Consider the following 24,860-nt stretch of genomic DNA (forward strand, 5'->3'; position numbering starts at 1 on the left):
GGACTATTCTCAGTCCAGCAATGACAGTGAGGTGTTTAAAAACTCCAGCAGCGCTGCTGTGTCTGATCCACTCATACCAGCACAACACACACTAACACACCACCACCATGTCAGTGTCACTGAAGTACTGAGAATGATCCACCACCTAAATAATACCTGCTCTGTAGTGGTTCTTTGGGGGTCCTGACCATTGAAGAACAGAGTGAAAGCAGGCTAAAAAGGTATGTAGAGAAACAGATGGACTACAGTCAGTAATTGTAGAACTACAAAGTGCTTCTATATAGTAAGTGGAGCTGATAAACTGGAGCTGACAGTGAGTGTAGAAACAAGGAGGTGGTTTTAATGTTATGGCTAATCAGTATATATATATATATATATATATATATATATAAAGAAAGAGAGGGAGAAAGGGATGCATTGGTGCAAAAGATCTGCATCTAAATGGAATAAAAGAAAGAAAATCTAAAGAATAAAAGCCACAGTAGTCCAGCGAAGCAAACGACCATGTGTTTATTTCCAGCTGATAACATGCCCCATTTCGCATTGTTCCTTCGAGCAAGATTCAAGAGGCTCAGCAGGAGTTGTCTGTGCGCCTGGCATCTGTTTGTCTGCTCAAGCAAAAGTAGACGATATACATGAGGGAAGAAAAATTGAGACAGAGAGGGACAATTAAGAAGGAAATGTTGAAAGAAGAATATAAAAGAAAGCCTATTACCCATCTGGTCTTAGATCAGGGATAGCTCTGTCCAGAGAGAGACGGTCACTGAGGTAGGCGTTATAACCGTAATACTGAAACTTGTGCTGGGCGACACGGCGACTCTCGGGTCCCAGGTCCCGACCCCAACGTGAGAATAGTGGAGAGTCTGAGAGGGAAACATCAGCCACGTCTTCGCCTTCCTTCTGAGGTCTTTCTACAGAAATGAGAAAACAGTTCAGTTATAATTGCACATGAATACTAAGCTACGCAGGACTGGCTGAAAGCTCAACAGTATATTGGCATAATCTGAATGGACTCCCACAGCTCAGTACGGCAAATCTAAATACAAATAACCTTTCACATGTGTTGTTTTTTTTAAACTTATCTTGTACCCTTTCTTGTTTTCTCCCTTATTATAATCATACTTCAATTATTTCACTTCCTTTCCTTTTTTTCTTGCTTCTTTTTGATAGCTGAACTAATGGGTAACCTGCAGAGGTTTGTGGAGGAGACTAACCAGCGGCGTCCAGACATCATCAAGGTGGTGCATCATGACCGGCAGCAGGGTCTGATCCGAGCTCGTGTGAGCGGCTGGACGGCTGCCAGTGCACCAGTAGTGGCTCTGTTTGATGCTCATGTGGAGTTAAATGTAAGATGGTGAGTAGCAGTAGCATTTTAGGTTACAGAATATTTATCCTGCCGCTGTAACAGCAACTGCTGTCTGGTTGAGACATCAACACAAAAATACCAAGATTTTCTGTAGGTATCAATCATCGACTGGAGTCATGTGTCAGTCTGCAGTCCTCCTCAGCCAGCAATGGTGTTGTGTAACCAACAATGGTTAAAAAGTGCACAGAAACAATGAGTTTATCTAAATTAAGGAAACAACCCAACAAAGAAAAAACCTACAATAAAAATATTAAAATTAGGATCCCTGATGTGACCCCTCCCCCCCAGGGGGCTTGTATTTGCAAATTCAGGCTTGTTAGTAACAATTTAACCATTTTCGGTACACTAGGGAGACGCTAGCTGGCATGCAAGCGGGTTGTGCCGCCTCAGCCCATTGGTTTGAATGGCCTGAGGCTAAATGTGTTAGCTTAGTAAGTAAAAAACTGTCGTGACATAATTGCCATCATCACTGTATACAGTCATGTGAAAAAGTTGAGATGCTGTGGGGTGATTTGAAACGGGCTGTGCATGCAAGAAACCCCTCAAGACCTCACACAGCTGAAGAAATTCTGCATGGAGGAGTGGGAAAAACTTTCTCCCAGTCGATGTCAGAGACTGGTAGATGGTTATAGGAAACATCTAATTGAGGTTATTTCAGCCAAAGGGGGAAATACCAGTTATTAGAGCATAGGGTGTCCTAACTTCTTCCTCGCAATAGATTTCCATTTTTGTTCATTACATTTCACAACTTCAGTTTAAAAGTAATTTTTTCAGTTTTATTTGTTTAGTTATTTAAGCTCCATCTCTCAGTACTGTTCAAATGAAGCTCAAATGTTCATATGTTTAAATGTGTTCAAAAAAACAAAGGTTCTCATGGGGTGTCCTAACTTTTTCACATGCGTCAAAATAATCTTCATTATGAGTGTCTTATCAGAATCATCTCTACTGAGGCAGCTGCCCAGGTAGGCAGTAGGCAGCAAGGCAGCTCACTAGGTTATCAGACAGAGCCTGTATTACAGTAGTGTATTGCTGTGAAGCAGAATAGAAAATAAACCCTTCAGAAAATGTTTTTTTTTTTTTTTTACTTTTTTTTACGAGAAAATATGCTTTCTAATGAGCGTGACGCTTGCCATGCCATTGGAGATGCTCGGTTAGGAATAACGCAATGTCTAATTTGTCTGACTGATATTTACATCTGTTTAGATGCTGAGATTTAAGAATCCTTTACGATGTGTGAATAATGAAAAAAATACTACACCAAAAATACCAAATACCAGCTGCTCAGTGACATTCACTGTGATTTCACTGTGACTTAAGCCAAGCATAAAGTAACATTAAATTGATTCAGTCAACAGCACTGTCAAATCAAAAACACAGTGGAGCCTCTTGTATGCCAACATGTATTATAACACCACAAAGGTTAGATCTTTGGCATTTTATAATAACAATATAATATGTAGTTGTTATGACACAGTTTCTCATAAAATGACTATATAGTTACAAAATTTATAAACATTTTTCAAACATTCATATTGTTATGCTGATAATATAATATGCATAACAATGTATAATTATCAAGAAAAGGCAACAATAGAAGCATTTTCATTAGTTGTCTGAGACATTTGGTCTCCACTGTATCCTACTGGTTGCCACATTTTTGCCCATGTTGTGCTCATGTAAGTGTTCAAATCAAACAATTTAAGCCTTAAATTAAATGAGCAAAATAAAACCTGAAAGCAGATTACAGAAATACTTTACATTGATGCTTTCAAGACATCTAAACACACACATAATAACCTGCTACTAAGTTACTGACAGTGCCTAAAATCATTAAGCAAATGTGTCATTTCTTCTTTTTTGCAATGTCATTTGTTTTATATTTAAGGCCCTACCTAACTCATGGCCGGACCGTGAAATGAGCCGTCTCCTATTTAATGAGCCGCTGCCTAATTTAGTAGGGCTAATTTAGGTCTATTTATATTATATACAAGAGTAGCATTTACAGGTATTCAACCACATCTGTTTGATATTGAACACACTCCAATAATCCCAATATTCTTACACCTAATATGTTTAAACTTAGACTAATAACATATTAATGATTTTTGCTCTTGGATGCATCGATACCATTTTTTCCCAACCGAGTACAAGTACAAGTACATGTATTTTTGTACTTGCCGATACCAATACCTATTTAGAATACCGTTTTTTTTACAAAAACACACGTGAGGAGTGAGGAGAAGTTTAATGATACCACGTCCAAAAATGCACGTCAACAAGTAGCGAGTGATCAAAGTGTTTGTGCGCTGATGTGATGAAATCAAGGAGGAAAAAGAAATCAATCTGAGTGGATTTGGCAACACGAATAGCATGGATTGTTCTGTAGTGAGTTGGAGGTTAATAAATATTTTTGCAATGTTGGTGTTTTGTTGTTATGTTTTGTAGAGAACGATCAGGTCAGAAATACTGTAAAACGTGTGTGTGCCGGTGTATTCTGATATAAACTATATTACGCCCCTGTCCCACCTGTTTACACTCCTCTCCTGCGTTTCCCCTCACACCGTATCCTGCGTTCTCATTGGCTGTTCGACAGGTCACACATTCCCAGTCGCACATCTCAGATCAGATATCTGACGTGCTAGAAAACTCGAGCGCTCGGCGAGCCGGTTGGATCGAGTTGTTGGGTAGTTCACACTTAGCGATCGAGAGCCGAGTTTTGATCGCCGAGTGAACGCCGAGCTGCTCCCGAGCCGGCAAATCTAGCGCCGACCAGTCGCCGAGCGAAAATCAGGGCAAAAATCGTGTAGTGTGAACCAGGCATAACGCAGCAACGTGCACTAGGCACACGGTATCGGATGTTTAGTATCGGAGCCTCGTTTGCGAGTATGAGTATCGGTACTCATGCATATACTTGTAATGTGTTTTTTTTTTTACCCTGCATGTGAACAAATATACAGTATGTACACTCAAGCACATTATTAAGCACACCTACCTGGTACATAAATTCTTTAATTATTTCATAAGCTACATCTACAATACAGATAAGCTTAGTGGGTATACTATAACTGACTATAGTCCATCTGTTGCTTTGCACATTTAGTTGTCACCTTCCTCTACCCAATTTCTCCCTTAATCGAAATGGACCACATGAGACGCCCTCTAATACACTATACTTTACACTGATAATAACAGAGTGTGATGTATTGGTGTAAGTGTAACAGATGTATTAGTGTTATTAGGATTTTAGTGTTGATGCTGTTGAACAGGATTTAAAAATCTGATAACTATTTCATTTGATGCACTTATATAAACAATGTGTTAAATATGCACTATTTTACAATAGTGTTTGTGGGAAAAGGCTACAATGCGGTGAGTGGGATTGTGGCAGTATTGAGTACATTTTTAAACTGAAGTAGTTGGCCAAAAATCATTGATAACTCATGCCTTACACACTCCGCCTTTACACAGATTGATATTTCCATTCAGCTGTCCTTTTTCTTTGTTTCACCCAGGAAAAGGAAAAAAAGCTTTTAATGTAACATTCAGTGACAGAATAATAATTGTTGAAATGAGAGTGAAATTTCCACAGCCTCCACAATCACTGAAATCTACAGGGAACAGAACAGCGGAGCACAGCAATACTGTCACATCTATTATTTCAAAGCACTTAACCAATAAAACCCTGGCAAGGTCACCCTAATGCTAAAAGGCTAATGCAGATCACTATGGGCTGCTAACTGACAGGAGAGGCGATGTGATTTTAGCATGCAGCACACAAGGCTAATGTATGGGCTTCAGCTGATCTTTTGTTCTGGTATGATACAGCAGGTTGATCAGAGATTTTTCTGTGCTTTAGTGCCAGTGAGGCAATTTATTTTTCCTAATTTAATTAGACAATTCATTCTTTATACATTTCACCCTAAAGTAACTGCTTCCTGCCAAACTGCACATCACACACCAACAAAACAGTATAAACGTTAAAGTATTAGTGAAATTTTAAAAAAATGGAATGGAATTTAAATAGAATAAAGAATTACATTTATTTCATGAAATATAATGATTCGCATCTAAGAAGAGGTGCTACAAGAAACAAAGCAGAACAACTGTAATAACTGGGCCAAGACAAGAGACAAGGGGCGGACACACATGCAGAGATGTTTAAACATAGTGCTTAATAATAAAAAGACACAAAACAGGTAGCACAAGACAAGACTCACCAACACAGACCTAAGCTAAATGCTAAGCTAACTACTAAACTAAACACACATTAAACCTGACTATACAGGCCACTCAGGTGGCGCAGCGGTAAAAACACACGCTGGAACCAGAGCTGGGATTTCTAATACATCGTATCGAATCTCAGCTCTGCCTGCCTGCCGGTTCATGTGGCTGAGCGGCCACATGAACAACGATTGGCCTGTTGTTCAGATATGGGCAGGACTAAGCCGGATGGGGTCTCTCTCCCATGACTGGTGCAATTACGACCTCTGTTGGCTGATTGATGGTGCCTGCACAGAGATGAGAAAAGAGTGCCCTCAGGGTGTCTCTCCGTACACAACGCTGAGCTGCACTGCACTCGTCAAAGTATAGGTGATAAGATGCATACGGCATGCTGCCCATGTTCTTCTCAATCAGAGCAGGGATCGGCATTAGTGGAGAGGAAGCATGATGCAATCGGGCAATTGAAAAGAAAATGCACAAAATATATATAAAAAAATAAATAAAAAAAACCTGACTATACTATTCTAAACCCTAAGCTAAGACAATAATGCTAAAGCTAAACATAAACTTGGACTAACACAAAATAGGAACATGTAGGGATGGGACATTCCATACCGAGGCTTCAAAGCTTGTTTCACTTTGTAACACTCGCTGAGTCGACTCAGTGTATCGGAGCTTGTATTGAAGACCCTACCCTCACGTGACTATGACGTTGGGAGCTTGGAAAACGTCAATAAACCACCAGAAATGGGCGGGACTGATTTAAAGCTTTGGTGCTGTCCATTATCTCACTGACTCACTGATCGAGGGTTTGTATGTTTTACAGCGTTGAGTAGCTGCAGGCTGCAATGCATTATTACAGCCACCAGGTGTCACTCTGCTCTGATGTCCAATTTCAATGCTTCAATGCTTCAAATAATTTTCAGTACAATTAGGAAGAAGCTTCAAAAGCTTCAGTGAGGCTTCATCTGCTCATCACTAGGAACAAGACTAAACAAGACTTTAAACCAAGAAGCATGAGCATGAGAACATGACAAAGTTAAAACCCTGTCAAACCTTTACATGAGCATGAAAACCAAAGTCATGACAAAACATAATCAACAGGAGTAAAAATACCAAACCAACAAGACAAAGTCAAAATCATGACAAACCAAAAAAGTATCCACTGAAGGATCCACAGCTGCTCCCTTAAATGCCCTGAGCATTACCTGCAACAAGGAGCAGCTGTGGACCATTAGCTGCTTGTGATTTGTGACAAAAACGTATTTGGTACAAATGCACAAATTGCTCAAAATACCTCAAAATACAGGTAAGAAAAAATGAGTGATGAAGGAATTTAACTATTCAGATAAATTGCTTTCATTAAAACAATAAAAAATAACTTCTATTATAAGTATATTAAATAACTTTTTATTTACACTCTTTACCTTTTAACAATCCTTGTTTTGTTGTAATTTTGAATATAATTTAGTTTCTACTTTATTTATGTATTTTCTCCCATTTTCTCCCAATTTAGCGTAGTCAATTTGTCTTCCGCTACTGGGGGATCCCTGATTGCAGTCGAGGAGGGTATATTGCTGCTCACACCTCCTCCGATCTACGCACAGCCCTTAGCGGAACCCTTTTTCACCTATTCATTCTGCACAGGTGCCTCTATAGCTGCCAATCAGGGTCCATACACAGCGTTTAAAGACCCCACCCACATAGTCCGGTCCTCCCGCCCTAGCAGAACCATGTCTGCTGCAGGCACTGGCAATTAGAGGAGTTCAGAGTCTCGGCACTGGTGTGCTAGTGGAATATCCCGCAGTGCCACCTGGGTGCCTTTGATTATCATTTTAATAATTAAAATATAATTTCAGTGGTGTCACAATTGGAATATTTTGTAATCATGGTAACTGCAAAATATGCACGTGTAAACATCACTGCATCTATATCGTCTTGCACCTCGCAAGTGAAGCGTGGGTGAAGCCCTGTATCTGCATGAATTTAAAAATGAATCCAAGTGCAGAATATTTAACCAAGGTAGAAAAATACTGTGACAAACATCTGCAGAGAAAGAACAGAACAGGGACAGTGCAAAATTGGTTGACAAAATATGACAGCCTGCTCCAGAACTCAGCTCTCAGAAAAAAAGAAAGCCAGGAAAGCCTAGTGCTAAGTCCGCTCCGGAAAAGTAATGTCACACTGCTTCTGGGGGAATTTACTCCTCCAGGGTTGTTCCATCGTTAGGCCCAAAAAACACTGTGAGACCGGGTGAGTTCCCAGACTCAGGCTAACAAGAATGAACCATGACAGATAAGGCAATACAGTGGTACCTTGTAACTCAACATCCCCTAAACTCAAAATCTTTGAAACTCAACGCCCTTCGTCGAGAAATGTGTACCCTTAAACTCGACATGTGTGTGACTGCTGCTTTGTTCAGTGCTCGGCTTGAGCGGTGCGGTAAAACATCAGCAAAGTGCGAATACGAGACAAATCTGCATTTATGTGGAATAACCGTCAAATCCACTCTGAAAGCATCTGCATGTACACTGATCAGCCATAACATTAAAACCACCTCCTTGTTTCTACACTCACTGTCCATTATATCAGCTCCACTTACCATATAGAAGCACTTTGTAGTTCTACAATTACAATTCTCAGCACTGCAGTGACACTGACATGGTGGTGGTGTGTTAGTGTGTAATATGCTGGTATGAGTGGATCAGACACAGCAGCGCTGCTGGAGTTTTTAAATACCGTGTCCACTCACTGTCCACTCTATTAGACACTCCTACCTAGTTGGTCCACCTTGTAGATGTAAAGTCAGAGAAGATCGCTCATCTATTGCTGCTGTTTGAGTCGGTCATCTTCTAGACCCTTATCAATGGTCACAGGCGGCTGCCCACAGGGCGCTGTTGGCTAAATGTTTTTGGTTGGTGGACTATTCTCAGTCCAGCAGTGACAGTGAGGTGTTTAAAATCTCCATCAGCACTGCTGTGTCTTATCCACTCATACCAGCACAACACACACTAACACACCACCACCATGTCAGTGTCACTGCAGTGCTGAGAATGATCCACCACCTAAATAATAGCTGCTGGGAAAGACCTGACCATTGAAGAACAGAGTGAAAGCATGCAGAGAAACAGATGGACTACAGTCAGTAAATGCAGAGCTACAAAGTGCTTCTATATGGTAAGTGGAGCTGATAAAATGGACAGTGAGTGTAGAAACAAGGAGGTGGTTTTATTGGTATGGCTGGCTCTATGGTCACCCAAGTTAATGAACCACTATCTACTCTTTCGCAGGACTGGTAATAAACTGGGCTAGCAAGTGCTTTCTCTGAGACAAGTAAAGCTACCATATCTTTTAAACTGCAGTGCAAGACAATGCCATGAAAATCAGAAGGATAAGAATGGACGATGTTGGTGCACTCTGGTGTCTCGTAGGGGATGTGACAGAGGAAGACAGACGTTTGCTAAAAATCCTAACAAGGCTCATTACTGATCTAATGTTCCTACATTACTCAGAATAACACAATCAGCTGCGTACAGGATCCCTGAATAAAACAGCCAGCAGTGTAACTGAATAAAACATTAATCTACTCTATTTAATTTTACTAACTGCGTTATTTTTCTATTTGCAGATTATGAGAGGTGTGAGGAAACTGCTCACCTCACAGACAGTGACTGGAGGTAAGTACTAAACCCAGGCCTCCATGACCCATGTTGCTTTAAATAAAACAAATATCCAAAAACTAAAGAAATCAGCAAGGGGCGCAGCGGTAAAACGCACGCTGAACACCAGAGCTGGGATCTTGAATACATCATATCGAATCTCAGCTCTGCCTGCCGAAAGGGCTGAGTAGCCACATGAACAACTGATTGGCCTGTTGTTCAGATAGGGGTGGGATATTAAAAGCTGTATAGGGACTCTCTTATAACTAGTGCAATTACGACCTCTGCTGGCTGATTGATGGTGCCTGCACAGAGATGAGAAAAGAGTGCTCTCAGGGTGTGTCTCTCCATACACAGTGCTGATCCGCATTGCACTCGTCAAAGTGTAGGTGACAAAATGCATACGGCTGCTGCCCACGTGTCGGAAGGGGTGTGGGTTAGCTTCGTTCTTCTCAATCAGAGCGGGGATCAGCATTGGTGGAGAGGATGCATGACGCAATCAGGCAAAAGGGAGAAAAGAAGAAATCAGCAAGGGGGCAAATACTTTTACACAGCAGTATATTGTTCTGGAACCCAGATGCTGCCTTCGGCTAAACAGATGTACCCTGTGTATTGTATTCCCAGCAGTACCAGTGCTAGACATGCCAGGGATGTGTCAGAACAACCGACTAGTCATTTAAAAACCAGGGTATCATACTAACACTATATGGCCAGAAGTATTTGGACACCTGACCATGAATTGATGGACATCCCATTTCAAAAACAAATGTCATTCAAATACTGTGACCTCTATGTGATCTATGCCCATTCAGTCAAAAGAGGATTTGTATGGCTGGGCAATGATGTTGGTCAAGAAAGCCTCAATTAATGTAATGTCCAGTTTATTCCAGAGCTGTTCAGTGAGGCTGAGTTTCTTTAAACCAAGCTTTGCTTCATGTCTTTATATAATTTGCTTTGTGGACTTTGGGACACAGTCATGAAACAGAAAAAGGCCTTCCTTTTGGCATATGATTTCCTTTATATTATTGATTTATTACACCTGTTAACAGTTATTGTGGTGGAAACACATGCATTTAATCATTAGATGGGGTGCCCTAATAACTGTGTCCATATATTGTGTTTATCAATATATTTGGCTTTACTAAACACTTTAGGGCGGCACGGTGGCTCGGTGGGTAGCACTGTCGTCTCACAGCAAGAAGGTCCTGAGTTCGATCCCCAGGCGGCGCAGTCCGGGTCCTTTCTGTGTGGAGTTTGCATGTTCTCCCTGTGTCTGCGTGGTTTCCTCTGGGAGCTCCGGTTTCCTCCCACAGTCCAAAAACCTGCAGTCAGGTTAATTGGAGACACTGAATTGCCCTATAGGTGAATGGGTGTATGTGTGTGTGTATGTGTGTCTGCCCTGCGATGGACTGGCGCCCCGTCCAGGGCTGGGATAGACTCCAATCACCCCCCCCCCCCTCCCCCGCAACCCTAATTGTATAAGCAGTTTTAAAGTGGGTGAGTAAACACTTTATCCTGGTCAGGGTCATGGTGAATCCAACAACACACACACACACACACACACACACGTCCTTAATCAAAAAACGTGTTTATTCAGCTTTATGTTGTGCAGGACAGTGTTTGCTCACACAGCTGATGTTCTGCTGGTTTGTTGTTTTAGAACGACAGAGCAAATGTTTGGCATTAGGCTGCTTGTGTCAAACACTACAGAGCTGCTGCAGATAAAAGTGTTACATTCACTAACTTTTCTAAATCTGTTTCAGTCTAAAATCAATTATCAGGATAACTCCAGCTGCTGTACCAGCATGACAACCCTCCCACAACCCTACTTACATGCACACCTATAATTAAGACCCTTCCTAATTCACAGCTGTGGTTAAGGTATATGACTAGTATTTGGAAGGTTGCTGGGTCAAGCCCCACATCTGCAGGTTGCCACTGTTGGGCCCTTGAGCAAGGTCCCTAAACCCTCAATTGCTTGCAATGTATACAGTCCTAATTGTAAGTCACTTTGGATAAAAGCATCAAACGAAAACAACTTGTATATGTAAACCATGGTTGCTGCCGCCAGATGAAAAGACTTTAGGGCAGTGATACAGTAGGTCAGCAGTTAAGGTACTGGACTAGTAATCGGAAGGTTGGCGGTTCAAGCCCCACCACCACCAAGTTGTGCCACTGTTGGGCCCCTGAGCAAGGTGCCTAACCCTCACTTTCTTAACCCCTTATCCAAGTAGGGTCACGCGATCCTATCCCAACTTTTCAATGGCCGCAAGGCACACAGTAACACCCTGGACGGGGCGCCAGTCCTTCGCAGGGCAGACACACATACACACACACATACACCCATTTACCTATAGGGCAATTCAGTGTCTCCAATTAACCTGACTGCATGTTTTAGGACTGTAGGAGGAAACCCGAACTCCCGGAGGAAACCCACGCAGGCACGGGGAGAACATGCAAACTCCGCACAGAAAGAACCCAGGACCTTCTTGCTGTGAGGCCTAACCCTCAATTGCTCATAACTGTATCAGTCATAATTGTAAGTCGCTTTGGATAAAAGCTTCCATTAAATGCTGCAAATATAAACGTAATTAAAAATGACAAAGAATTCATCATCAACTTATCACGCTAACAAACCAATACTGCTTACAAAGGAAATGTCGCTGCAGGGCAGAAGCCATCGCTGACCCATAAAAACCGAGAGGCTGTTTAAGTGAACGCTGTTGCTTTCTCAGCAGTTCTGTCAATACATCATGAGTCTTGTTCAGCTCAGAGAATTTCACCAACAAGGACAATAACTCACCTGGTGCTGAAGCAAATTACTGGGGTGTGTGGGGGGGGGGGTCATTGACTGAGTTACTAACTCCTTTAGACTGACAAACAAGCATCAGAAATAAATAAAAAGTGTTGAAACAGAAATGTTCTATTTTCTTTAACTGTCTGAGGACATGGACATCATGATAAATGACAGTTTGTAGTTTTTACTAAGTACAGGACAAGAACTGTACAAAATAAAAGCATCAGCTAATAATACAAAAAAACAGCCAAAGTTGAGGTTAATCAAGTATACACCGATCAGCAATAACATAAAACCACCTCCTTGTTTCTACACTCACTCCATTTTATCAGCTCCACTTACCATATAGAAGCACTATCTAGTTCTACAAATACTGACTGTAGTCTATCTGTTTCTCTGCATGCTTTGTTAGCCCCCTTGCATGCTGTTCTTCAATGGTCAGGACTCTCCCAGGACCCCCACAGAGCAGGTATTATTTCAGTGGTGAATAATTCTCAGCACTGCAGTGACACTGACATGGTGGTGGTGTGTTAGTGTGTGTTGTGCTGGTATGAGTGGATTGGACATAGTGGTGCTGCTGGAGTTTTTAAACATCTCACTGTCACTGCTGGACTGAGAATAGTCCACCAATCAAAATATCCAGCCAACAGTGCCCTGTGGGCAGCATCCTGTGACCACTGATGAAGGTCTCAAAGATGACCGACTCAAACAGCAGCAATAGATGAGCGATCGTCTCTGACGTTACATCTACAAGGTGGACCAACTTGGTAGGAGTGTCTAATAGAGTGGACAGTGAGTGGACACGGTATTAAAAAACTCCAGAAGCGCTGCTGTGTCTAATTCACTCATAGCAGCACAACACACACTAACACACCACCACCATGTCACTGCAGTGCTGAGAATGATCCACCACCCAAATAATACCTACTCTTTGGTGGTCCTGGCCACTGAAGAACAGTGAAAGCAGGCTAAAAAAGTATGTAGAGAAATAGATGGACTACAGTCAGTAATTGTAGAACTACAAAGTGCTTCTATATGGTAAGTGGAGCTGATAAAATGGCAATGTGTGTAGAAACAAGGAGGTAATTTTAATGTTATGGCTGATCAGTGAATGTCTATGTATGAAAAAGCCTCAGAAATTCAGACAAATGATGCCATTGTGCCTGTCAAGCATAGGGATATACAGTAAATGTTATATACTACTCCAATAATAGAAACAAATAATTTTCTACATTATGTCCATACTTGTCCTTGGTAGTTCAGTACTGTATGAAGGACATCAATGGCCCCATTCTTGGAAACATTATTGAGAATTTTTTTCCCCCAGCACTCAGGCATTACACAGCCCAAACACGACTATTCTCCATTAACAGACTAAACCCACTATCAGCAAAGACACTCCTCATCTATCTCTCAGCTTTGCCTGAGCAGCTTATGGAGATGAACAGCTCACTGTATAAAATGTCAGTTTTGCAGAAGAATTAATTCCCTGTAACTTTCTGCTGGGAGAGAGAAACACAGATAAAATAGTAGTAAAAGAATTCAGGAGAGCCCAGAGTGGCTGGAGTGAAGAGCTAACCTGTGGAAGTCAGAAGGAATGGACGTGTTTCGAATGTCCATTCGTCTGACCGGAGAAAAAACTGCAAACATAGCAGCTTTAGTATGATTCTGGTTCCAAAGCAATACGATATGCAAAATTAAGTCTACTATTTGTAAAAGTCTGTTTATTTAGATATTTTAGGACTTACAATGTAGGTCAAACATTTACACACACTGGTATATGATATGTACACTGATCAGCCATAACATTAAAACCACCTCCTTGTTTCTACACTTACTGTCCATTTTATCAGCTCCACTTACCACATAGAAGCACTTTGTAGTTTCTCTACATACTTTTTAGCCTGCTTTCACCCTGTTCTTCAATGGTCAGGACCCCCACAGGACCACTACAGAGCAGGTATTATTTAGGTGGTGGATCATTCTCAGCACTGCAGTGACACTGACATGGTGGTGGTGTGTTAGTGTGTGTTGTGCTGGTATGAGTGGATCAGACACAGCAGCACTGCTGGAGTTTTTAAATACTGTGTCCACTCACAGTCCACTCTATTAGACACTCCTACCTAGTTGGTCCACCTTGTAGATGTAAAGTCAGAGACGATCGCTCATCTATTGCTGCTTTTTGGTTGGTGGACTATTCTCAGTCCAGCAGTGACAGTGAGGTGTTTGAAAACTCCATCAGCGCTGCTGTGTCTTATCCAATCATACCAGCACAACACACACTAACACACCACCACCATGTCAGTGTCACTGCAGTGCTGAGAATCATCCACCACCCAAATAATACCTGCTCTGAAGTGGTCCTGTGGGGGTCCTGACCATTCAAGAACAGGGTGAAAGCAGGCTAAAAAGGTATGTAGAGAAACAGATGGACTACAGTCAGTAATTGTAGAACTTCAAAGTGCTTCTATATGGTAAGTGGAGCTGATAAAATGGACAGTGTGTGTAGAAACAAAGAGGTGGTTTTAATGTTATGGCTGATTGGTGTAGTTTTGGATTTGTATGTAGGAACTTGTGCCCATTTAGTTTAAGGACTGTTTGGGTGGTTGGACACTGATGTCAGACAAGAAGATGTGACTCACAATTAACATTCCAATTCACCCCAAAGCTCTGCGTTTCAGTATGACTGTGCAGGTCATTTTTTTTATTCATTGTATATAAAAGTTTTTATAGTTTAAATTGATATTTAAAAAAAAGATTTTATATTAAGCTTTTATTCTGTTAGTTTAATTTTGTTTTTATGTATAATTAAGCAATAGAACACAGCCGTAATGTTATTCACGTGATGTTATTCGCGATAACACACGACCTCAAGTGTTCTATTGCTTTTATGCAACAGTTTTTACAAAATAAAGAAAGAAAATAAATAAGAGAAGTCCTGAATTTCATATTAAATATGCTTTAATATTGACAATACCTTCCGCCAAAAAGTAGTTCCACAACGAATGAGTAACGGTAAAAATTCCCGACCCTGCCTTAACACAGTAGGCTAAAAAAGGCATATAGTTTAACACTACAAAGCAGACATCCCAAGTTGCAAAAACTCATTTCAGGGAGGTAAGAAGAAGGCAAGAACCTCCGAAGGGGAAAAAAGAAATAAAAAACCTCTCGCACACACCAAAGAATATGGGTGATAACAGAACTTTTAGGAGCTGCAAACTGGGCTATTAAGCTAATTGTTCGCGTCACAAACACATTAATGTTCCCTACATAGTGCACTAGATTGTGTATCAGATCACGGATTTATGTTCCCTACATAGTGCACTAAATAGTGAATTAGACAATTGGTTATGTTCCCTACACAGTGCACTAGATTGTATATCAGATAACGCATGCATGTTCACTACATAGTGCACGAGACAATATATTAGACAATTGATTTATGTTCCCTACACAGTGCACTACATTGTATATCAGATAACGCATTCATGTTCACTACATAGTGCACTAGACAATATATTAGACAACTGATTTATGTTCCCTGCACAGTGCGCTAGATTGTACGTATATCAGATCACGGATTTAAAACGCGATCGGGAAAAAAGTCTGTGTCGTCTGCGTGCATGTCGTCGTTACTGTCAATGCGTCAGCGGAGTAATACAGTTGTGGTGTGAAAAGGCCGTGCTGTTATCACAAATATCAGCACGGTTAGAACGCTTCTCAACCAATCAGATTGTAAGGTCGGAACCAACTGTTGTATAATACTTATATTGACGTTTGGAGGATGAACAAAGTAAGAATTTCATTGTACAGTGTAACTGCTGGTTCGTCTGTGCACATGACAATAAAACTCTTGAATCGAATTTGGGCACATTCATGCTGAAACAGGAAATGTCCTTACCCAAACTGTTGACACAATTTTGGAAGGTCATAAGTTACTTGTTACACACCTGTAGACAATGGGTGTAGTTAAATAATCTGAATTGAATAATTTGGGTCTGTGTCCACATACTTCTGCCAATGTTTATGACATAGAAATCCCTTACAAGTGTAAAGTATCAGAGCCATAAAACACTATACAACATCAAAATTCTCAATGTATCATCCACTCCCAACTTTCTTGCCTATTAGTAGACAATCTGCATGCTAACATGACAGCATGAACAGCCACCCTGTGATTTGAACCTCTTGTCAGTGAAGAAGGTCAAGACCCCAATAAGTGTTGTTATGTAAGCACAGACTGCTAAATATCCTGGTGCCAGTGTGACTACAACAAAAAAAGACATCTGATCGAGCTGTCCTTTTAAGAAGGGTATCAGAGGGTTGTTTGAAAGTCTGTGAACATATAACAGATTTAATGTCTTAGTGGTTAAATGAGCTTTAAAACTTCAGGGAGCAAACGCTTTGTGCTTTATTTTAAATAGTGGCCAATGTGTTGCAATGCAAAAGCTTTAAAAAGAATTTTAATTTTAATCACCAAAAAAGGTACAGACAACCAGGCAAAGAATGAAGAAGGTTTCATACTTCAGACCTACATTCACATTTTTGACATTTAGCAGACGTTTTTATCCAAAGCGACTTACAGTGCTGTGACAGTATATTGTAAGCAATTGACAGTTAAGGGCCTTGCTCAAGGGCCCAACAGTGACAACCTGGCAGTGGTGGGGCTTGAACCAGCAACTTTTGGATTACTAGTCCAGGACCTTAACCACTAGGCTACGACTGCCCTAGAAGAGGAACGCTTTTATTTGTCATATATACATATACACTGATCAGCCATAACATTAAAACCACCTCCTTGTTTCTACACGCACTGTCCATTTTATCAGCTCCACTTACCATATAGAAACACTTTGTAGTTCTACAATTACTGACTGTAGTCCATCTATTTCTCTACATACTTTTTTAGCCTGCTTTCAATGGTCAGGACCCCTACAGGGGATAATTCTCAGCACTGCAGTGACACTGACATGGTGGTGGTGTGTTAGTGTGTCTTGTGCTGGTATGAGTGGATCAGACACAGCAGCGCTGCTGGAGTTTTTAAATACCGTGTCCACTCACTGTCCACTCTATTAGACACTCCTACCTAGCTAGTTTACCTTGTAGATGTAAAGTCAGAGACAATCGCTCATCTATTGCTGCTGTTTGAGTTGGTCATCTTCTAGACCTTCATCAGTGGTCACAGGACGCTGCCCACGGGGCGCCGTTGGCTGGATATTTTTGTTTGGTGGACTATTCTCAGTCCAGCGGTGACAGTGAGGTGTTTAAAAACTCCATCAGTGCTGCTGTGTCTGATCCACTCATACCAGCTCAACACACTAACACACCACCACCATGTCAGTGGCACTGCAGTGCTGAGAAACAGTGTGTAGAAACAAGGAGGTGGTTTTAATGTTATGGCTGATCGGTGTATATCTGCTATACTTATATACTCTACTTAATTTATTCTCATTCATTACCCATTCATCTAGCCACTTAAGTCACCTTCCATTACTCTGTAATTATATATTAGTCTATACACTGTACAATCAACATTATCTGTTTAATATTATCAATATCTGTTTAATATTCTTAACATATGTCTCCTCATTTCACTTATCTGGTCACTTCTGCACTTTAACTGTAATATACTGTATGTAAATAATCTCTATCTTGCACTTCTGGTAAGATGCTACTGCATTTTGTTGGCTCTGTACTTGTTTACTCTGCACAATGACAATAAAGTTGAATCTAATCTAATATAATAATTGGTAAAGTATAAATAATAGCTCCTATACCATAAGAAAGCTGGGGTGTAATACATGGGTGGGGGTTAGGTCTCCTGATGCTTGCCACGGTCATTGCTGTAATGAAAAGGTTTAAGGTTTATAAACAGTCTTCAATCTATCTAAACCTGTGTTCAGATCAAGGCTCTGTTCTGCCAGAGACAAAGGCAAGAAAAACTAAAGATCCTGTTTTATCAATAACCTGGTGCACTTGGGTGAGGGGTCTTTAAAGTTGTTAGAATCAGCAGGTTGCTGCAGAATCAGCAGGCGGTCACTGAAGTCCAGCAGTGAGCAGTAGGGTGTAACGTTTAACAAGCATCGGTTGTTTCATTTTCTGCTAATTAAAGAGAGAATCACGGCAGCTGCAGGAAAACTTCTGTGTGTTTGACACAGTTTTGTTCAAAATCAGACAGAAGGGCTTTTGGAGATCAAAAATGTCTTTGTTCATTTTTAGGTGGGTCTCTGATAATCCCATTGTGGGTTTAACTGATGTACAAAATGCACAAATTTTCAGTCAGGAGTAGAAAACTATGGTTTTAAAGCACTTCACATGGTACATTAACATTATTCTGATTGTATTGTAGACCTACACCAATAGAGGTACAGCATAACAATACAGTACATACAAATACAGTGGGTTAAAAAAGTAAATGTGCACTCAGGTGGCACAGCGGGATATACCGCCAGCACTGCACTGGTATTCTGAACTCTCCAAGTTCGAATCTCCGCTCCGCATCTGGACGCCCCTAGCAGGCACAATTGGCAGTGACTGCAGCAGACAAAATTGGCCACTAGTCCGCTGTGTGGAAAAAGACCGGACTAAAAAGTGGGTGAGGTCTTCAACGCTGTGTAAGGACCCTAATTAGTAATCCAAGGTGCCTGTACAGAAGTGGAGGAATGCAGGGATCAGTGTAAGACTGGCCTCAAGCACGAATCTATTGAAGTATGGGCGAATAAGAAGGAATTGTTGGACTGTGCACGAGTTGGAAGGAGTGTGTGTCAGGGAAATATACCCTCCTTAAACCTGATCGGGGTCTCCAGCAGCAGAAGACTAATTGGCTACGCTAAATTGGGGAAAAAAGGGGAGAATATTAATAAATAAAATAGTAAAAAAAAATTTGAAATTGCCTTTATTCCAGTTGGCTCTGTTAGTGCATTCTCACACTAAACAATTTCAGATCATTATTTTAAGTCATCTGGTATTATAAGTGAAAGCACAACTTGAGGTACTTGAGGAAGAGTGATCTAATACCCTATTCATCACCATATCACCCTATCCAAAGCTGTTTAATTAACCAATTAAAAAGCAAATTAATTCAGGAAGCAAAAAAACCCTTTTCTATTATAAAACTATTTCATATGATAAATATTACTAATGATGGGTCTTTGCATCAGTTTAGAGTAACAGTATCATGTCAATAGGTCACAAATATTTAAAAAATCATGATGTACCAGCACCGAGATTCTGAACTCCTCTGTTCGAAACCGGTCGGCTGGGCATAATTGGCAGTGCCTGCAGCAGATACTAATTGGCCACCATATCTGCTCGGGTGGGACAACCAGACTATGTGTGGGTGTGATCTTCATACGCTGTGTAAGGACCCTGATTTGCGGAAGAGACACCTGTGCAGAGTGCAGGGGTGAGAAGAGGAAGGCTGTGCACGTGTCGAAAGAGGCGTGAGCAGCGATGTGCTGTCCTGGGATGCAATCGGGTATCCCTCAGCAGGGGAAGACAAATTGACTGTGCTAAATTGGGAGGAATATGGGGAGAAAATGCATTAAAAAAAAATAAAAATCATGACATGTTAATGAGGTATTATTAGGTTTGGATCTGTGAGTGGTGGGTTCAGAAGGGCCTGTGTTCGATTCCCCTTACCTGTTAGGAGAAGTAATTTCTTAATGCTTTGCTCTCAACTTGCAAAGATCAGTTTTCATTTTGTAAGTTTTGGAGACTTTTGTTTTGTCATAATTATTTGTAATGCACATAAACAAAAATGCTGTCTGTGTGTTTATGGTTGGTTACTGCTTGCTGTAGGTGAAATAGCACTGTGCTAAAATATTAATGTAAGGAAATAAATTATAGAGCCTGTGGTGCAAATTAAGCAAATCTGATGAAACGAAAGCATGTGTGGACCAGATTTTTATCATTATTTCTATTCCTATATGTTCCAAGCAGCTAGTTAATCAATGCAAATGCAGCATTACAGATTCAGTTTTCGAAACACTTCCTTGTGCCCTTAAGTTTGCACTCCGGTAACATATGAGCTGCCGTCTTAGCTGCAGGGTCAGCTCTTTTTAAACTATGTATTGTATAGCCAAAAACAAAGCAACTACTTGGTCAGTGACCAAGTTATTAAATCATTTAGCTTCCTTTTTTTAAATTTTACAGCACGAGTAATAAATAAACCCAATAAAAGGTGGCAGACATAATGAGCGAGTGCAGCAGATTTGTGGTTTGTGTATAAATGGGTTGGTTTGGGTTACACAATTGATTTGCAGATATCTGCGGATAAAGAATCAGGTACAGACTAGGGCTGGCACGGATCCGATACTGTATATTGGTATCAATCCAATATTGGCCCAAATCACTGGATCGGATATCGGAAGGAAAAAACCTGTAATCTGATCCGATACTCTCGCCTAATGTAAATAACACTTAATGTAAATAACACTTAATGTAAATAAGGCCATTGTTTGTGTGTAAAGCAAATAACACATGAAGATACGTTCCAACAGAGCGCCGTTGATTGCCAGCTCACTCGGCATCGATTAACATGTGCCACTGATCTACAACTCATCCGCAACAGCCATTCAGAAATCAAAACACACTGATCTACTTAAACTATTTGCATTTTAAAAATCATCTACTACTGCCACATCTAAAAACACTGTTTAAACACAATAAAAATCATCTACTACTGCCACATCTAAAAACACTGTTTAAACACAATAAAAATCATCTACTACTGCCACATCTAAAACACTGTTTAAACACAATAAAAATCATCTACTACTGCCACATCTAAAAACACTGTTTAAACACAATAAAAATCATCTAATACTGCCACATCTAAAAACACTGTTTAAACACAATAAAAATCATCTACTACTGCCACATCTAAAAACACTGTTTAAACACAATAAAAATCATCTACTACTGCCACATCTAAAAACACTGTTTAAACACAATAAAAATCATCTAATACTGCCACATCTAAAAACACTGTTTAAACACAATAAAAATCATCTAATACTGCCACATCTAAAAACACTGTTTAAACACAATAAAAATCGCTTTATAAATGATACATCGCTCACCTGAGATAAAGAACCTATCTTGTCCCGGCTTGGAGATCTCTCACATCCTCAACGGTTAATCCATTAGTGTTATGAAATAAAACAAACTACACCATTTCCCGTTTAGCCACAGATGTCCTCTTCAAAATCCAGCAGGGTTTAATAATCTAAAAAAGTGACAGAACTTTAACGGAAAATCTCAACTCTGCATCAATTCTATTTGGTCCATCGCGTTTGCTTGACATCCACATCTTCCAATTGTAGACACTTTGGACGACACGCCGTAAAGCGAGATGTGTCACGTGAACAACAGCTCAAACGTAAGTGAAACCAAAAATGCTGCTAAATGTTCTGTGTGTAAAAGTTCAAATAAAAGCAGCAGTTTTGCAGAAGTGTGATGTTGTAGGTTCTGTATTTATTCCATTAGAATATTAGTTTCACAGTCTGAGCTTTGTTATTTAGATAGCTAGTTTAACCATGGTGCATTGAGACATGTATTATTACTGCTTAGTGGTTTGAGAGGAGAAATGACGGTATCCGATTGGTATCGGTATCGGCAGTTACTCAACTTGCAGTATCGGTATCGGACATAAAAAAAAGTGGTATCGAGCCAGCCCTAGTACAGACTTCTATAACAGAACACATGAAGGCTTCTAACACACCAGAGCTGAATAAATCCTTGCTGCTTGGCTGACTTTGCACACCTGCTGTGATTTCTAATTATCTGTTTAAGTCCTAATTACGTTAACGGGTATAACCTCAAGTCTCATACATTAATAATATCAAACTGTTAAAGCAGAAGCAAGTACGCCGCTCCGCAATGAGTTGCAGTGAACCAAAGTGTGCAGGACAAGGAGAGTAGCAAACTGGACCAGGGAGAAGACATGTTAATGATGGACACAGCTGTAGTATGTGGACACCTGACCATGAGCTCATTGGGCATCGTATTGTTTGAGGTTTAGTTCAGGGTTCCTATACATTAAAAGTGTCAAATCATGTTTTTATTGACTTTGCTTTGTGCACAGTGGACAGAAAACAGCGCTCAAGGTTAATATTAGTCTTTCGCATCCCCTAGTTGGAGATAATGGCTCGTTCTGTTGTTTACTGGAGTCCTAAAGCACTAGACTTTTTCACTAGACTAAATTGGCTTACTATTCAATTTGGTAAACTGTTGTTTAAGTAGGGCTGCACGGTGGCTCGGTGGGTAACATTGTCACCACGCACCAAGGTTCTGGGTTTGGTTCCCAGGTGGAGGGTGCAGGTCCTTTCTCTTTGTTCCCCCCAATTTTCTCCCCTAATCAAGTTCTATCCAATTCATTAGGTTGTGTTCATTAGGTTCTGGAGCCTATCCCAGCTTTTCAATAGGCGCAAGGCACACAGTAGCAACCTGGATGGGGCGCCAGTCCATCGCAGGGCAGACACACACACATATACACACACCCCCATTCACCTATAGGGCAATTTAGTGTCTCCAATTATCCTGACTGCATGTTTTTAGACTGTGGGGAGAAACCGGAGCTCCCGCAGGAAACCCATGCAGACACGGGGAGAACATGCAAACTTCACACAGAAAGGACCACCCTGCCTGGGGATTGAACCCAGTACCTTCTTGCTGTGAGAGACAGTGCTACCCACCAAGCCCAACAGTGGTATACATTTTTTAAATCATTTGTTTATAATTATAAACATTGTTTTGGATTAACTCATTCAAGCAGCACGTTAGGAATACAATACACCCTATTCTGGGCACCAGTTCATTACAGATCATCACACACTTCACCCAGACCACACATATGGCATCACACACAATCCAACTCCTGCAGGATGGATTTTTGGAGGTGGAAGAAACCTAAAGTTATTTTAACGTCATGTTTTACATACTTTCATTAAAGAACAGATAGTTACTCATTACACAAGATTGTTTGTTTATTTGGATTATTTTAAAGTCATGTTTTACACTCCTTGGTTACATTCATGACAGACACGGGAGTTACTCGTTACACAAGGTTAATCACTTCACAAGGTTATATCGAACACAGTCATGGACAATTTTGTATCTCCAATTCACCTCATTTGCATGTCTTTGGACTGTGGGAGGAAACCAGAGCACCCTGGGGGAAACCCACGCAGACACGGGGAGAACATGCAAACTCCACACAGAAAGGACCCGGACCGCCCCACATGGGGATCGAACCCAGGACCTTCTTGCTGTGAGGCGACAGTGCTACCCACTTAGCCACCATGCCGCATTACACAAGATTCATCAGTTCACACAGTTTAATATCAAACACAGTCATGGACAATTTAGTATCTCCAGTTCACCTCACTTGCATGTCTTTGGACTGTGGGATGAAACTGGAGCTCCCGGACGAAACCCACACAGACACGAGGAGAACATGCAAACTCCACACAGAAAGTTTGCATAGAACCCAGGACCTTCTTGCTGTGAGGTGACAGTCCTACCCACTGAGCCACTGTGCCACCACAATAATAACACTATAAACTTCTAATGTAACATTCCATTTTATTTCTGAGCCATTCCGGAATGTTTTTGTATATGTGAAATCGCTGAGGAATTAGAAACACACAGCTTTTGTTTGCAGGTCCCAAAACCCCTAATCGAGGCTTTCCATCTGTCAGCCAACAGAGCCTGTGTGATCAGATTTTGCTGAAAGCACATACATTTAAATGATTTCAAAATAAAAAGAGGAATAAAATAGAGGGATAAAACAAAGAGGGTGTTTTAGGATTCGGCACTGAGCATCACATCTGAGGATTTTGTGAACAGGCTACAAATCATTAAGCCTCCCCAAAAGCACAACATAACATAACTGTGCCCCCTATAGCAACATGGGTCCATCAGGAAATCTGGCTTCCATCCACTCTTCTGGTCACTGTCCATTTCTCTCATGTCCAGCTGAAATTTCTTCATGAACTCCTGTTTTCTCTCACTGTTTGAACAATGCAGAAAACTGGGGTAAACTGGTGACTTGTTTTTGTCCTTGTTCAAGGCAGACTCACTGTTATCCAATACCAGAATGAAGCAGTTTGTAAAAATACACTATACATCCAAAAGTATGTGGACACAACTGATAAAAAAAAACAACTATTTAAAAACTATGGGGCCACTCAGGTGGTGCAGCGGTAAAACACACTAGCACACCAGAGCTGACATTTTGAACTTGTCGGTCCGAAACTCCGGCTGGGCGGATTGTTGACTGTTGTTTATACAGGGTGGGGAGCCGAGTAGGGATCTCATAATTGATGCAATTACAACCTCTGCTGGCTGGTTGATGGCGCCTGCACAGAGTCAAGGAATAATGTGTTCAGGGTGTGGCTCTCCGTACAAAAAGCTGATCCACATATGAACTCGCCTCGTGCAGGTGAAAAGACGCAGTCGGCTACTGCACACGTGTTCACTGAACTTATGAAACCATGTTTTTGTAGACCTTGCAATTTGCACCAGGACACAGTCATGCTGTAACAGGCAAAACTCATACCAGCACAACACACACTAACACACCACCACCATGTCATTGTCACTGCAGTGCTAAGAATGACCCACCACCCAAATAATACCCGCTCTGTTGTGGTCCTGTGGGGGTCCCGACCATTAAAGAACAGGTTGAAAGCAGGCTAAAAAAGTATGTAGAGAAACAGATGGACTACAGTCAGTAATTGTAGAACTACAAAGTGCTTCTATATGGTAAGTGGAGCTGAGAAAATGGACAGAGAGTGTAGAAACAAGGAGGTGG

General features: G+C 41.0%; 1 protein-coding gene across 1 annotated transcript in view; it reads right to left on the bottom strand.

The window, feature by feature from the left end:
- Positions 1–24,860, bottom strand: part of galnt18a (UDP-N-acetyl-alpha-D-galactosamine:polypeptide N-acetylgalactosaminyltransferase 18a) — a 97,158-nt gene that overhangs the window by 47,865 nt on the left and 24,433 nt on the right. Inside the window, exon 2 of the mRNA XM_062999659.1 lies at positions 716–911. Within this exon, the coding sequence (XP_062855729.1) occupies positions 716–911 (196 nt within the window). The remainder of the gene's footprint in view (positions 1–715; positions 912–24,860) is intronic.

Source organism: Trichomycterus rosablanca, chromosome 8 (assembly GCF_030014385.1).
Source record: "Trichomycterus rosablanca isolate fTriRos1 chromosome 8, fTriRos1.hap1, whole genome shotgun sequence".
NCBI lineage: Eukaryota > Metazoa > Chordata > Actinopteri > Siluriformes > Trichomycteridae > Trichomycterus > Trichomycterus rosablanca.